Below are 14,541 nucleotides of genomic sequence, written 5' to 3'. Positions count from 1 at the left end.
TAAACAATAACTAATGTTTATATATCTTATAAGATTCTAGCATGTGTGAGAGCATGTGTTGATAGACTAGTCTATCTAATTGTACTAATTTTATATCATAAATATTGATATTTTTTTTGTATATATTTAGTTAAAGTTGAGTACGTTTAACTTTTTTGGAAGTCAAAACCATAGTTAAAAAGGGGCAGAGAGCGTATATCATTGTACTAGGTCATCTGCTGAAACCAACGTAGAATGTGCCCATGTGAACGACCCGGACGGACCTGTCCTAGAACCATATCTGCCGGCCAGCATTATTATTGCGTCTCTCTCAGGCCATCGACAAAGCAAAGCATGCAAGCGGGGCCGGGGACGGAGAGGAGATGGTGGGCCTGCCGATCCTGTAGCTGATGAGTGATGATTGCCCGGCAGGCAGGTCCTGTAGACGAAAGCAACAGAAACTTTTTTTACTTGGTCCTTGCACTTACATGTGGGTCAAGGTACGTAGTCTAATAATGGTAGCGGTAAATTTTCTCCTTCACAACAAATTAAAATTAGAAACAACGTTAGTAATTATTGTTGATTTAATAATAATTAATAATAATACCACTAACCACAGAAAAATTTGAGAGCAAGTATGTAGAGCGAGATACCTCATCATCGAATGCTACGATGCCCGGGACAGAGATGATCTCCGTTTGCATTACTAGTAGATCCCACTAGTGTTTTTTCTCTCCTTCCTATCCTTTTCAAGTGGAGGAGTAGGGAGCTTTTTCTCTGAACCCCAGTTCTTGCTCCGATCAGATCCCACTAGTGTTTCCACCCCACCACCTCTGCGCCCACCGGCCCTCACCCGGCCCCTCCCCTCCTCCTTTCGCTCCGGTGGTCTCGTCTATGGCCATGGGGGATTGCGAATCTGCCATCGTTGTAGATAGATATACCGACGTGTATTGATTGTAGTTTTTAGCTAGGTTTTGTCCATTCACGATCGACTCACCATCCATCTTCTCCCTTGCGCCTTTGCTTTCCCCCTGTACGTCCTAGCTAGATCCAAGAGAGAAAGAGAGCACAGCATCCTGATCCATGGCAATTCCCTGGAGCATCGCTGCGACGGGCTGGACAGTCACCGTAGTGGGTTGGCTGCTCTCACCCATCATCAGCATGATCTTGAACAAACTCTCTGCCTACCTCATTTTTGACGCATCCAAAGAGCTCGACAAGTTGGAGGACGTCACTGTCCCAGCTCTCAGGGAGACTCTGAGAGACGTCGAGGAGCAGAGGATGGTGATGAGGGACAAGAGGTCTAGATCTCATCTGCAGGGACTCGACAAGCTGGACACACGTCTCAAGTCTGCCTTGTGCCAAGCGGAAGACATCCTGGACCTTGTCGATTACCACCGTATCGAGAAGGAACTGACTGGTGGGGACGACGGGAGATGGGTGCAGCGACTCATCCAGGCTGCTGGCGCATCCATTGTCGCCCTCGGCAGAGGGAGCTGGGCCTCGGTGCAGCGAGTTCTCCACGCTTCTGGTGCTTGCATCGCCTTCTACTGCATAGACATCACCCCAGCTCCTCTACTGCAATTGGTGCATAGCATGAAACAGAAGCTGGGGCAATTTTTCGGAGGTTGGAGTTCAGGTGAGGGCGTTCTACCAGTTTCCCAAGCAACATCCACCGTCGGGGTCCAGAGGCTCTGCGGTTGGTGCAGCCACCTCACGAGCTGCTGTCGGTCCGTATTCAGCTGGTCCGCTCAGCGGATTGCAGAAGCCCGGCGTTTCCGGGACTGGTCATATGAACAAGTTGGCATCAAAAGTGATCTGCAGGTAACATGATCAATTCAACTCAGCTCTCCTAGCATTGTAGCTATTTTCCTATAGCAGCAGTGCAAACACTATATGATCTTGCTGGTATTTATCCTCTCTCTTCTTCACATATGTTTTGCAAAATACGTCACTCTTATGTTCCTTTTCCATGTTACTATAGTATATAGGAATATTATTCAGAGCGTAGTTATTACCCATTATATTGACCGAGTCCTAACACACGCTTAGAAAAGGTTATGTAGCTTGTACACGTGTTGGTGGTGTTTCCGTCTTCAATTGTCTCGGAATATCACTCACTTTATCCCAAAATAAAACAACTTTCTAGAGTTGTCCTAAGTCAAATTATTTTAAGTTAAACTAAATTTACAGAAAAAATAACATAAATATTTATGACATTAAATTAATGTCACTAGATACATCAAGAAATATATTTTCATAGTCTACTTATTTGGTGTCATAAATTTTGCTATTCTTCGCTATATTAGTGGATAAAACTCAACATACTTATTTGTTGGATGAAGTTTAATTTATTTTTTCCTTTTTTGTTTCGATCTTATAGAAGTGATTATGCATCAAGTGATGCATATATACACCAGATTTATCCATGATACATACAAGTTGATGGAGAAGCATCTGTAAAGAATTGAACAAAAGATAACAAGGATACCACAAAGACAGGCCTGATAAAATACTCTGGATTAAAACTGCATTAATTAGGACAACCAATCTGCACTGGAAAGAAACTAATTAGGTGGTTGAGCTGATGCACATCTTTGGGTACAATCTTAATACTACTAAATGGAGGCCCCAGTGGAGGTTACACATTAATTTGCATGGTACAATCTAGGAAAAAATATAAATCCTAGAAATTCTCACTAAGAAAGGTTCCGCCATCAATTCAGTGGACACTACTCGTCGTTGATAATAAGAGTCATCGCATCTATTATGTTTTCTAAAATAAATAATGTATATCTCTTCTTGTTTGAAAAACAACATAAATTACACATAAACGTATCCAAATTACCTAGCTTTGCCATAACAAACTATACTATAAAATAACCATACCACCTAAACCCTAAACCCTATGTTATGTATCAAAATATGGCATTGTAGGTATACCCACCATGCCACATTATGATACATAATATAAGTAATCTCTTCAATTGCTTCAAAATTTACACTTTGCCACATTATAATAAAGTAAAACGAATACCCCATCGAATATACATCTAAATTACCAATGCCTATTGTGTGTGTGTGTTAGAGTTTCCAATACATGGTGTAGTAATACACAAGAGTTTCCACTTGACGTAGCAATTAATAAGAACAAAATTTAAAAGCCAAAATCATTATGTCGCAACTAGACGAACCATATAATTTAAAGTAAGGTTTTAACTCAATGGATATTGAAGAAACCTGAAGGTGCCAAGTAGAGGGAGAGAAAAAAAATATGGATATATAAATGGAGAAACATACAATACATAGTTGGTAGCTAATTATATTTATACCTCCATATAGATAATTGTATGAAGCTTCTAATGTTTATGTCTTATGACCGGTTAGAGATTGAAAAGAATATACATGCATATTGTGTTAGTAACAAACTTCTAATATTTGTATCTTTGATTGATGATCCTAGTGTGTAGTACAAGCGCACAGCTTGATGCACTAGTAATTAGTTAGGAGTAACACCTAATGTAGCTACATGAGTCATTTCAAGATTATTGGATAACTAGAATGATGCGTATCTTTTGTTCAAAATATACATACACATGGGACAGGAACAACTAATGTATCGTGATATATAGTTCCAGTCAAAAGCAGTCAATACACTCGAAGACTTACTTGCAATTGCAGATGCATGGTTGTTGGCCTAGTGCTATTAAATAAAAATTCCCATTATAATAAGATGAATCTGAATACTTGTTTTATTTATATATTAATTTGCATCCACTTTTACACTTTTATTTCGCACGTATAGAATGACGTGTTGAAAGTATTTATATGTCGCAAGAATATGTGGCTAAGATAATTGTTTGAAACTTCCTTCTTGCAGAAGGATGGCAATGTGCCTATTACTGGAAGAATCAGACTAAGGAAACAAATACAGGGCATAGCAGATATTCTCACTTCCTCGAAGAAATCAGATCTCTTGAATCAGAATAGAAGCAGCACCTCCAAAAACAGTGCCAAGGAAAGCAGCAGCAAGCAGAAAGAGATTGACGAATTGTACAGAGTCATTGAACAGAAAGTGTTCGGTCGAGACAAGGACCGTGCGGATATAATTAGGATGCTTCGTGAGGGACCAGATACCAACGCACCAAGCTCCAGCACCGTTAGTCCTTATTCTGTGATTGGCATATATGGCATTACAGGTTCTGGGAAGAGTACCCTGGCACAATATGTTTGTGACTATGAGAAGAAGGCAGGACATTTCGACCCTGTCATGTTCGTTCTTGTGGGGAAGACATTCAGCGTGGGTAATATATTTCGTGATATGCTTGAGCAGATCACGCAGAGCCGGCCCTCTAAAGACAATGATCTTGAAAGTCTAAAAGCAGAGTTGAAAAAAGAGCTGAAAGACAAATGCTTCTTGTTAGTACTGGATGATGTCTGGGTCAACAGTGACAATATGAAGGAACGTCGGATTCTACTTGATGTGCTTCTTGTTGGGCAGAGTGGAAGCCGAATCCTGGTCACAGCTCAAAAAACAGATGCCGCTGCAGCTTTAGGTGCTCAGGAGAAAATGCAAATCCCAATACCTGATTTAGAGGAGGAGCAGTACCTCTCAATGTTCATGCACTATGCCCTAGAAGACAGTCAAGTCACAGGGAATGATTATGAAAGATATACAGCCATCGGGAGAAAAATTACAAAAAGGCTTCGTAGATCACCCATTGCAGCAATAACAGTGGCAGCACGGCTTAAGAGCGAAAGCAGAATTGATTTCTGGGAAAGAACATCAAACCTTGATGTGTTGGATGAAACAATGGGAGCTCTTTGGTGGAGCTATCAGCAGCTTGGTGTTGACATCAGGCGATGCTTTACATACTGCAGCATTTTCCCCAAAGCATATATATTAGGACGGGATGAGATTGTTGACCTGTGGATAGCACAAGGGTTTGTAAACACCAGGAATAACGGAACAGAGGAACTGGAAGATATAGGACAGAGCTACTTTGATGAATTACAGACATTCTCATTTCTGCAAGTATGACGAAAAAGAACCTTTTTGGGCATGGAGTCAGTGGATTTCACAATTCATGACCTGCTACATGAGTTGGCAGAGAGGGTTTCTGGTAGTGAGTTCTTTAGAATTGGTTTGAATGGCTCACCGGTAGATATCCCACGAGGGGTCCACCATCTTTTCATTGAGACAAAAAATGTAGCAGAGATCAATGAGATAATTCTGGATCTGGGAAATTTGCGCACCTTGATCATTAATGATGATCCTTATGAGAAGTATCCAGAAAAAAAAATGAAAACATATCATGACTTAGAAAAATTCTTGGGGCGATTGTTCATGAGGCTGACGAAACTGTGGGTGCTGGTCATTGAACTAAATTTTTATACATCAGAGTTGTCAGTCCCAGCATCTATTGATCATATGAAGCATCTACGTTATCTTGGTTTCAATTTTCGTGATGGCTTGTCCGGTCTGATTTTGCCAAGCACATTTAGCAAGCTTTACCATACCCAGACCATAGATATTCCTTGCTTCAGAGCATCCTGTCCTGAAAATATGGCTAATCTAATCTATTTGCGGCACATCTCAGCTCCGCTTTCTTTCCCCAACATTGGAAGGCTGACGTCACTCCAGACGATGAGAAGCTTCTTAGTGAAGGAGGCACAAGGGTATGAGTTGAAGCAGCTGATGCATCTGAACAAACTTCGAGGCTCTCTAACTATATTGGGGCTTGAGGCTGTCGGAAGCAAAGAGGAAGCTCTTGAAGCCCACCTATGCAACAAGAAGCGACTCAGAGAACTGGAACTGATGTTCCTCTGGCGTAAGAGTTTTAGTCCAGACGTGGAAGCAGAGGTACTTGAGGGCCTTTGTCCCCCAAAGGATCTTCGAGAGCTCAAAATCTCGTTCTACAACGGTTCAAGGTATCCTAGCTGGGTGTTGAGTGGCCACCATCCAGATGCCCCAAAGCACCTGCACAAACTTGAACTCTACAGTTGCAGCCAGCTGGCAGCTATTCCTGAAGATAGTGAACTCTTCATTGGTCTGCGTGAGCTTAGCATTCACAATTGTGACTGGGACCGGTTGCCGGAAAATATGGAGTGCCTCGTGTCGCTCCATTCACTGTGGATTTGTAACTGCGATAAGATAGAGCTTCTTCCGACGCTGCCCCACCAGGCTCTTAAGACGATTGGTATCGAAGGGTGCCCCGTGCTCAGTAGAACCTGCAAAGAAGAGGGACACCCAAATTGGGATAAGATCCAGCACATTCCTGAGCAACGCTTTATTTGGTAAGGAAAGATGAAGCCACTGTTCAACATACCAGCGACAGCTCAGCTGAGAAGCATGGTAAGTCTATCCTTTATTTCGTGATATCCTTTATCTGCACAGTATGATCCTTGGGTCTTACAGTATGTTTGTCAATCGATCCATCTGTGGAACAGGCAGCGGGGGACAAGTCTACTTGCAGCCAGGAAAGGCGTTCACATCGCATGGTGTGGTGGGTGTTCTCATCCCTGATTGGTTGTGGGTTTGTGCTTTCCCCCCCCCTTTCCTTCACTCTATAGTCTATCCTTTATTTGCAAGAGGACAATTAATGGCGTGCAAATATAGTTTGTTTACTGTGATCCATGAGCGCGAGAGATAATGCTGTACTCATGTGTTCCCAATTGTTGAGTGAGTAAAGCTCATTGTAGACTGTAGAGCTTGTGAACTACATTGTGATTCAAAAGAACATATACATTCTGGTCAATTCTTGCAAGAGACAATTTGGTCTGTATATGAGATTTGTTCTTATGACCATAAATCTGGTATATTCTTGTTGATTTGGTTCGATACGCCCTGCTCTTTTCTGCCCTGTTTTTGAGCTTCGTCCAACTCTGCATACGTTTTTTTTCTGAACCTCGGTGCGTGCCTGCATGCTTGTACAGCTTTATTCAGCGTGGGTTACTTATAGGTCTGCCTAGCCAATATTTGGGGCTCTAAATGATTTTAGAAAAAAGTTGTTAACTATAAAGTTATAGATCTTAGTAAGAACTACAACTTTTCTATAGACTATATCAACATCCGAGGTCATTTAAAAATTTTAAAATTTGAATTTCAAAATCTGGTAACTTAAAATGAATATTTGAGCCTCTAAAATTTATTAAATAGAAAAGTTATCGACTACAACAACGATGTAGATTTTGTTGATCTTTACAAGTTTGACATAAAGTTTATATTCATATAACTTCATATGGAAAAGTTATGCTTTTTATATATAAGAGAAAGAAAGACCAAATGGCAGGTGGGTCCCACAGCCACATCAACAAAACCACCCAAGAAACCACTTTGAAATGATCAAGGGGGGTATTTTGCCTGGTTTTAAAAGTTAAGGAGGGTATTTTGCCCGGTATTGCATTTCGAGAGGGTCATTCAAAATCAGTGACTACTTAGGGTGGTGAATCAGACTACTCATTTTTACACGTGTCATTGATTTTTTTTTTCTAGACAAACATAGTTTCCTTACTATGAGCCCGGATATCCTCATCACAAGGCTAAATATCCAACCATAACAGAGTGGCCAAGCAAGCAACCATAACAGAGTAGGCGACCACAGCAGGTAAACTGTAACTTTGCTTGGTCCTACGTCCAAGGTGATATATAATGGTAGTGGCAGTCTTCAATTTTTCTCCTTCACAACAAAAGCAAACATTTAATTAATTATTAATCCTACTCTCCGATCTGGAGAAAATACCATTTCAAAGCAGGTATATATACTGTATCCATCATGTAGAGATATCTCAATAATCACTACGATCGAGGGCTAGGACTGCTGACAATATATCCGTGTTTCATGTCCTGGTTGTTGGGTCGCTCTGCTGAAAAGAAATAAAGCTAGGGACGGCGCGTGCTCTTTAGCAGTCATGGGTTCTAAATTAAATCTCATCACGTCTGGTTCCATTGCATGTTTAGTTTGAATAATCCATACATACACTTTCGCTTAGTTTAAGTTTTCTCATTTTAAATCCACGGCATGTTTAGTTTCTTGCTTACATCCATATCACTTGCATTTTTATTGAAAAATATAAAAAATTATTACTCACCATGATCATGCTCCCTTTCATCTCTATTTGAATAAATCTATATAATGCTTTCATACTACATTTGTCTGCTATAGTATGCTTTGGTTTGGAAGTACTCGACATACTTTCATAGGCTTTTAAATTAAGCATGGTGCTTAGGTTGAAACGCCTTCCTTGATCAAAATTAGACATGGAGTCTAGTTTGGTTATTGAACTAAAAATTGCTAGTGTAGACATTGGATATTTTGTTGAACTAATCTCAGCAGAAAACTCTCAAATTCAATCTGGGTAAGTCAAGAGATGAATTCACATCAAAGATGAATCAAGGCATGTGATGAACTCCAATAACTTTGCGCAAACAAGATCCAGCTCATTCTTCATGGAAGGAAGAACTGTGAGTATAAAGGTTGATTCACTTATCTTTTATTGCAAGTTATCTTTGCCTTAAACCATGCTATAATGCAGCAAACACATAGAAATTGCTATAAGAACATGATAAACAAAATATATGCTAAGATAATTCTAAAATAAACATATCTTTTCATTAGCACAGAGGAAAATCACAAAAATTATGGACAACAACCCGTATTTCAAATTCGTTATATTCCCTCGGTGTAACACCCTAAAAATTTCCATTGTTTTTAAATAGGGGAATATGATTTAATTATGTATTTTTGTGAGCATTTAAATTTAGAAAAGTAATAACTTTTGTTAACTTAAAATCAATTATAGGGTTTACCTACATGTTTATGCTTTTATGCTGCTGCATATTATTTTTGTATTGTGTAGTTTGAAATCAAACTTCAAATTGATTTGAATTTGGATTTGAAAATTGCTTTGGAAATTTAGAAAAGAAAAATAAAAAAATTCTTTCCCTCCCTTACTCTCCCTCTCTTTCGGCCTGCTCGGCCTTTCCTTTTCCACGGCCCAGATTCCCCATCCCCGTAGCCCATCTATCTCTCTTCCCCGTAGGCCCAGCTCTCCCGAGCTCCCGCTCTTGGGCCGACCCAGCAAGCTAGGCCGCAGCTAGCGCGCCACCACAGGCCACCTGGGCCTCGCACTCCACCGCGGGCCCGCCGACTGAGCCGCTGCCATTCCAAGCCCACGCATCGGTTGTCTCCTACCTGGAGTCGGCTTCGAGCCAGACTCTGCTCCACCAACGGCGAGTCCGCTTCCCCCCCGCTCTGCCCGACTTGCGTGCGCTGCAAGCCACCTTGCCCTTAAATAGCAGCCCCATGCCTGCGCCGCTCTCCTATCTCATCCAACACTAGCCCCGCCCTCGCTAGAACTGCAGTCGCCGTGGAACCCTAGCAGTTCGAGCCGCTGAAGTCGCCTCGCTGTTCCGTCGCTCCGCTGTTGTCCAGGACTGCTCGCCGAGCTTCTACGCGAGGTAAGCAAGCCCCGGTACCCGCTTTTCCTTCTCCTACGCTTTCTATCGCTTGTGCCGCGTCGCTGAAGTACCGCCCGCGAACCCAAGCCTGGATTGCCCGCTGCAAGGGGAGTTCCTTTGGGCGATGGATACATGTCACCCTCGCAGCTGTAATGAATAGCGCACAAAGCATGATCCAGCGGGGGCAGTTGGTGATTCAAGGGTGGTGGCAGTGTGCACAGAGTTGGTACCAGCAGCTGGGACAACTATTCAGGAGTGTCATACTACCCAAATCAGGTGTGCCGCTTCTTCCTGTTTCTATCAACCCAACCCGGCAACCCCCTTGTCTTGAGTCCAGAGGCTCTGAATTTGTTCCAGCGGACCCAGCACGTAGGGCAGCAGAGAAGATGGTGGATGAGGAAGAAATAGTGGAAGAGACACAAGTGGAGGAAGGAGAGGGGGACGAGATACAAGATGGAGAAGTGGGAGCACTGTTAGAGGAGATAGAAGAAGAAAGTTGTGAAGGAGAAGTGGAGGAGACGTCAGAGGAAGAGACAGAAGAAGAAACTTGGGAAGGAGAAGGGCGAGAGACGTCAGAGGAAGAGATACAAGAAGATGATGAGGAAGGAAAAGAGGGGGCGCCAACTTCTTTGTCAATATTGGGGTACAGTGCTCGATCAGAGGAAGAGATAGAAGATGAAGAAGAGGGAGAGACATCAGAGGAAGAGATAGAAAAAGAAAGTTGTGAAGGAGAAGTGGGAGAGACGTCAGAGCAAGAGAGAGAAGAAGATAATGAGGAAGGAAAAGAGGGGGAGTCAACTTCTTTGTTATTACTGTGGTACTGTGCTCGATCTATGCTCACATGGTTTGCAACTGTCCGTTTTTGTCGAGATTGGTCATATGGAATTTTTGGAATCAAAAGTGACAAGGTACCATCTAACTATCATTTCAGATTGAGATACTGAAATATCATTATACCAAAATATTTGCCTTTTGATCTTTGTGAAATATTTGTCTTGTTATTTCTAGCTATGCAACATAACTAGTATACCAAAACAAAGAGTCTATATCGATTTTTACTGCCTCAGGAAAGCTACTGTGAGCTAAAATTACGATTTGAAATTTGGTAGGTAGATACCAAATTATGATTTGAAATTTGGTACACCATGTATGTTATTCAAAATTAGCTTTTAATACATTAATAGTGATAGAAGTGGGTAATTCAGAAACATACATGTGTAATTTATAGTAATTTCAAACTTTTTATGTAGCAAGGTATTGGCAATTTAGATGTAAATTCGGGGTATATTTTATTTTATTCACAATAATGATAGAACTAGGTAATCTTGACGTAGGCTTGATTGATATTTTAGTTTTTCTTATGAATGAGAGAAGTGAGTAATGTAGAAATGTGGGTAATTTAGATGTTAAGTGGTTATCTTATCTTTTTTTATAATGAAAGTGGTGGGTAATATTTCAAAAAATCCAATTCCTATTATTATCAATACTGATTGAATTCTAACTATTCGATGGCAAGATCTTTCTATTGTACTGAGATCAATTGGGAGCCTCCAATTAATAATACTAAGATACTCCATATACGATATAAAGTTTTCAGGTATTTCCATAGTGAAGTTTAGTCATTTAAGACAATCTAATCTATATTGTTGATAGAGATAGACTAGTGGTATTAAATTAACTCTTTCCATTTTCATATGATCAATATTAATACTATTTTTGTACAACAATTAGGAGCCAGTATTAACGTTTCATTTTGCACGCTATAGAATGAAGTGTGCTTTTAAGGGGTTATGAGTCGCCAGAGTGCATCGCTGTCCTCATAATAATTATTTGAACCATGCTTCTTGCAGAAGGATACCAGTGCAGTAGAATCTTTAGTGCCAATAACCGAAAGAATCAGTCTGAAGAATCGAATAAAGCGCATAGAAGAAATTCTCGATACCTCCGAGAAATCAGATCTGTTGAATGATAAGAATAGTAGCAGTGGCACCACCAAGGACACTGACAAGGAAAGCAGCAGCTCCACTGTCAAGAACAGTGCCAACGAAAGCAGCAGCAAGCAGAAAGAAATTGACGAATTGTCCCGAGACAGTGCACAAAAAGTGTTCGGTCGAGAGAAGGACCGTGCGGATATAAGTAGGATGCTTCGTGAGGCACCAGATACCTATGCAGCAAGCTCCAGCACCAGCAAACCTTATTCTGTGATTGGCATATATGGCATTACGGGTTCTGGGAAGAGTACCCTGGCACAATATGTTTGTGATCATGAGAAGTATGCAGGACATTTCAACCCTGTCATGTTCATTCATGTGGGGGAGACATTCAGCGTGGGTGATGTATTTCGTGATATGATGGAGCAGACCACACAGAGCCGTCCACCTAATAATGAAGGTCCTAAAAGTCTGAAAACAAAATTGAAGGAAACATTGAAAGACAAACGCTTCTTCTTGGTACTGGATGATCTTTGGGTCAACGATGACAATCAGAAGGAACTGGATATTCTACTTGATATGCTCACACTCAGTGCAGCACGGAGTGGAAGCAGAGTCCTTGTGACAGCTCAAAAAGGTCTACTTGATATGCTCACACTCAGTGCAGCACGGAGCTGGAGCTCTTGGTGCTCATCTGCAGCTCTTTCCAATGCCTGATTTGAAAGAAAAGGTCTACTTATCATTGCTCATGCATCATGCAGGACCATTTGCAACTGATGATGAATATAGAAAATATGAGAACATTGGAAGAAAGATTGCAAACAGGCTACGCAGGTCACCTATTGCAGCAGTAACAGTAGGAAAGCAGCTTCAGAACGAAAGTACCCGTTCCTGGGAGACAACAGCGAACCTTGATGTGCTCAAAAAGACCATGGGAGCTCTGTGGTGGAGCTATAAGCAGCTTGGTGTTGACATCAGGCGATGCTTTGCATACTGCAGCACTTTTCCCAAAGGATATCGATTTAAACGGGATGAGTTGGTTCGCATCTGGATAGCACAAGGGTTCGTAAACACCGGATGTAACCGAACAGAGGATCTGGAAGATATAGGCCAGCACTACTTTGATCAATTATTGAAATTCTCATTTCTGCAAGTACAAATATCAAAATTTGTCATTAAGACTGAAGCATTCACTATTCATGACCTGCTACACAAGTTGGCAGTGAGGGTTTCTGGAAGTGAGTTCTTTAGAATTCGTTTGAATGACTCACCAAAAGATATGCCACGAGGGGTTCTCCATCTCTTCATTGAGACGAACAATGTAGCAAAGGTCATTGAGAAAATTCTGGACATTGGAAATTTGCGCACCCTGATCATTAAGGAGGCTTATGCGGAGCCCGTGGAAACGATGAAAAGAAATCATGACCTAGAAAAGATCTTGGATCGTTTGTTCATGAGGCTGAGGAAACTGCGGCTGCTGATCATTAAGCGCTTGTTTAGTTCGCGAAAAGTTTTCCCAAAAAGTGCTACAGTACCCATCACATCGAATCTGGCGATACGTGCATAGAGCATTAAATGTAGACGAAAAAAAAATTAATTGCACAGTTTGGTTGGAAATTGCGAGACGAACGTTTTGAGCCTAATTAGTCCATGATTGAACACTAATTGCCAAATAAAAACGAAAGTGCTACAGTAGCCAAATTTTCCAACTTTTCGCGAACTAAACAAGGGCTAAACAAAATTGTCATACAAAAGACTTATCAGTCCCAGCATCCATTGATCGTATGAAGCATCTACGTTATCTTGCTTTCCATTTTTTGGGTCACTCATTGAATGTAATTTTGCCAAGCACGTTTAGCAAGCTTTACCATATGCAGATCATAGATATTCCTTATCATGAAGCATCCTTTCCTGATGATATGGCTAATCTAATTCATTTGCGTCATCTCGACGAGGCGGCTTTCCCCAACATTGGTAGCATGAGGTCACTCCAAACACTGGGAACCTTTGGAGTGAAGGAGGAACAAGGGTACGAGTTGAAGCAGCTGATGCATCTGAACAAACTTCGAGGCACTCTGAGAATAGAGGGTCTTGGGTTTGTTGGAAGCAAAGAGGAAGCTCTTGAAGCCCAGCTAAGCTACAAGAAGCGACTCAGAGGACTGGAACTGCTATTCGACGGGTATATTGATCCAGACAGGTACTTGAGGGCCTTTGTCCCCCAAACAATCTTGAAGAGCTCGGTATTCACCATGCAGACACACCAAAGCAACTGCACAAACTCGTACTGTTTTGTTGCAGCCAGCTGGCATCTATTCCTGAAGATAGTGAATTCTTCATTGGTCTGCGTGAGCTTCGCATTTTTGGTTGTGAGTGGGACAGGTTGCCAGAAAAGATGGAGCGCCTGGTGTCGCTCCAGACATTGGAAATTTGGTCCTGCAACAAGATGATGAAGCCTCGTCCGAAGCTGCCCAAGTCTCTTAAGAAGATTATTATCAGCGGGTGCCACAAGCTCAGTGAAACCTTTAAAGATAAGAAACACAAAAATTGAGGTGAGATTCAGCACATTCTTGAGAAAGACATTTCCTAAGGAAACATGAAGCCACTTTTCCTGGTACCCGGTGCGATAGCTGAGCTGAGATGCACGGTAAGTCTCGTGGCCACCATCCTTTTTCTAAATCATAACTGGTCCTTCCTTCTTATGTTTGTGAATCGATCCATCTGTGAAACAGACATCCGTTGACCTGTCAATGGAGGGAACATGCAGCCAAGGAGGGCGTTCAGATCGTAACCCAAACGGCAGTTCGCGCGCATGGTGTGCTGTGTGTTCTCGTGCCTAACAGATTATTGTGGGTCTGTGCTTTTGATTTCTTGCTTGCTTCGTTCCATTCCATCCTTTCTTCGAAAAAAGGCAGCGGCTAGTATTTGTAGTTTTGTTTGCTGCAATCCATGAGCGAGACAGATAATTCATGATCTAGTCCCAACTGTTGGGTGAATAATGCCGATTACCAAGCATAGGAACTCTGTATTGGTGCCAGCAAGAGAATTGCTGGTGTGTATATGATACTCACTGACAATCGCTGACTGCTTTGATACTGCCGGCACAACAATCGCTGAGATGCTTTAACTAAGCTTTGCTGCAGGTAGTGTGCATCATCGATCTTTGTTTTTTTT

General features: G+C 41.6%; 4 protein-coding genes across 5 annotated transcripts; all 4 read left to right on the top strand.

The window, feature by feature from the left end:
* The first annotated feature begins 754 nt into the window (after window positions 1-754).
* Window positions 755-6,753, top strand: LOC136485831 (putative disease resistance protein RGA4). Its single transcript, XM_066482654.1, has 3 exons — window positions 755-1,803; window positions 3,860-6,334; window positions 6,430-6,753. Exons 1-2 carry the CDS (start codon window positions 1,063-1,065, stop codon window positions 5,018-5,020), a joined length of 1,902 nt encoding a protein of 633 aa, XP_066338751.1. The 5' UTR covers window positions 755-1,062; the 3' UTR covers window positions 5,021-6,334; window positions 6,430-6,753.
* Window positions 5,042-6,280, top strand: LOC136489788 (putative disease resistance protein RGA4). The gene has a single exon (XM_066486335.1). It carries the CDS (start codon window positions 5,042-5,044, stop codon window positions 6,278-6,280), a length of 1,239 nt encoding a protein of 412 aa, XP_066342432.1.
* Window positions 6,754-9,116: 2,363 nt separating the features above from the next.
* LOC136485830 (uncharacterized) lies at window positions 9,117-13,364 on the top strand. Of its 2 annotated transcripts, none has more exons than XM_066482652.1 (3): window positions 9,117-9,439; window positions 9,527-10,347; window positions 11,290-13,364. In XM_066482652.1, the coding sequence occupies exons 2-3, from the start codon at window positions 9,592-9,594 to the stop codon at window positions 12,085-12,087; spliced, it is 1,554 nt and encodes a 517-aa protein (XP_066338749.1). In that variant the 5' UTR covers window positions 9,117-9,439; window positions 9,527-9,591; the 3' UTR covers window positions 12,088-13,364. The 2 variants fall into 2 exon arrangements, with proteins under 2 accessions (XP_066338749.1, XP_066338750.1); XM_066482653.1 differs by having other exon boundaries at window positions 9,117-9,715; window positions 9,797-10,347.
* On the top strand, window positions 12,119-12,937 carry LOC136489787 (disease resistance protein RPM1-like). Its single transcript, XM_066486334.1, has one exon. The coding sequence runs from the start codon at window positions 12,119-12,121 to the stop codon at window positions 12,935-12,937; it is 819 nt and encodes a 272-aa protein (XP_066342431.1).
* Window positions 13,365-14,541: the final 1,177 nt, after the last annotated feature.

This window comes from Miscanthus floridulus, chromosome 10 (genome assembly GCF_019320115.1).
Source record: "Miscanthus floridulus cultivar M001 chromosome 10, ASM1932011v1, whole genome shotgun sequence".
NCBI lineage: Eukaryota > Viridiplantae > Streptophyta > Magnoliopsida > Poales > Poaceae > Miscanthus > Miscanthus floridulus.
The sequence above is the reverse complement of the archived record's forward strand: the minus strand, read 5'-3'. Positions and strand labels throughout refer to the sequence as shown.

Excerpts from the sequence above, each read along its gene's own strand:
- LOC136485830 (XM_066482652.1), top strand. The coding sequence starts at position 9,592 with ATGAATAGCGCACAAAGCATGATCCAGCGGGGGCAGTTGGTGATTCAA. Across the intron at positions 10,348-11,289 it reads TTGGAATCAAAAGTGACAAG|AAGGATACCAGTGCAGTAGA; the intron begins GTACCATCTAAC and ends TGCTTCTTGCAG.
- LOC136485831 (XM_066482654.1), top strand. The coding sequence starts at position 1,063 with ATGGCAATTCCCTGGAGCATCGCTGCGACGGGCTGGACAGTCACCGTA. Across the intron at positions 1,804-3,859 it reads GCATCAAAAGTGATCTGCAG|AAGGATGGCAATGTGCCTAT; the intron begins GTAACATGATCA and ends TCCTTCTTGCAG.
- LOC136489787 (XM_066486334.1), top strand. The coding sequence starts at position 12,119 with ATGCATCATGCAGGACCATTTGCAACTGATGATGAATATAGAAAATAT.
- LOC136489788 (XM_066486335.1), top strand. The coding sequence starts at position 5,042 with ATGGAGTCAGTGGATTTCACAATTCATGACCTGCTACATGAGTTGGCA.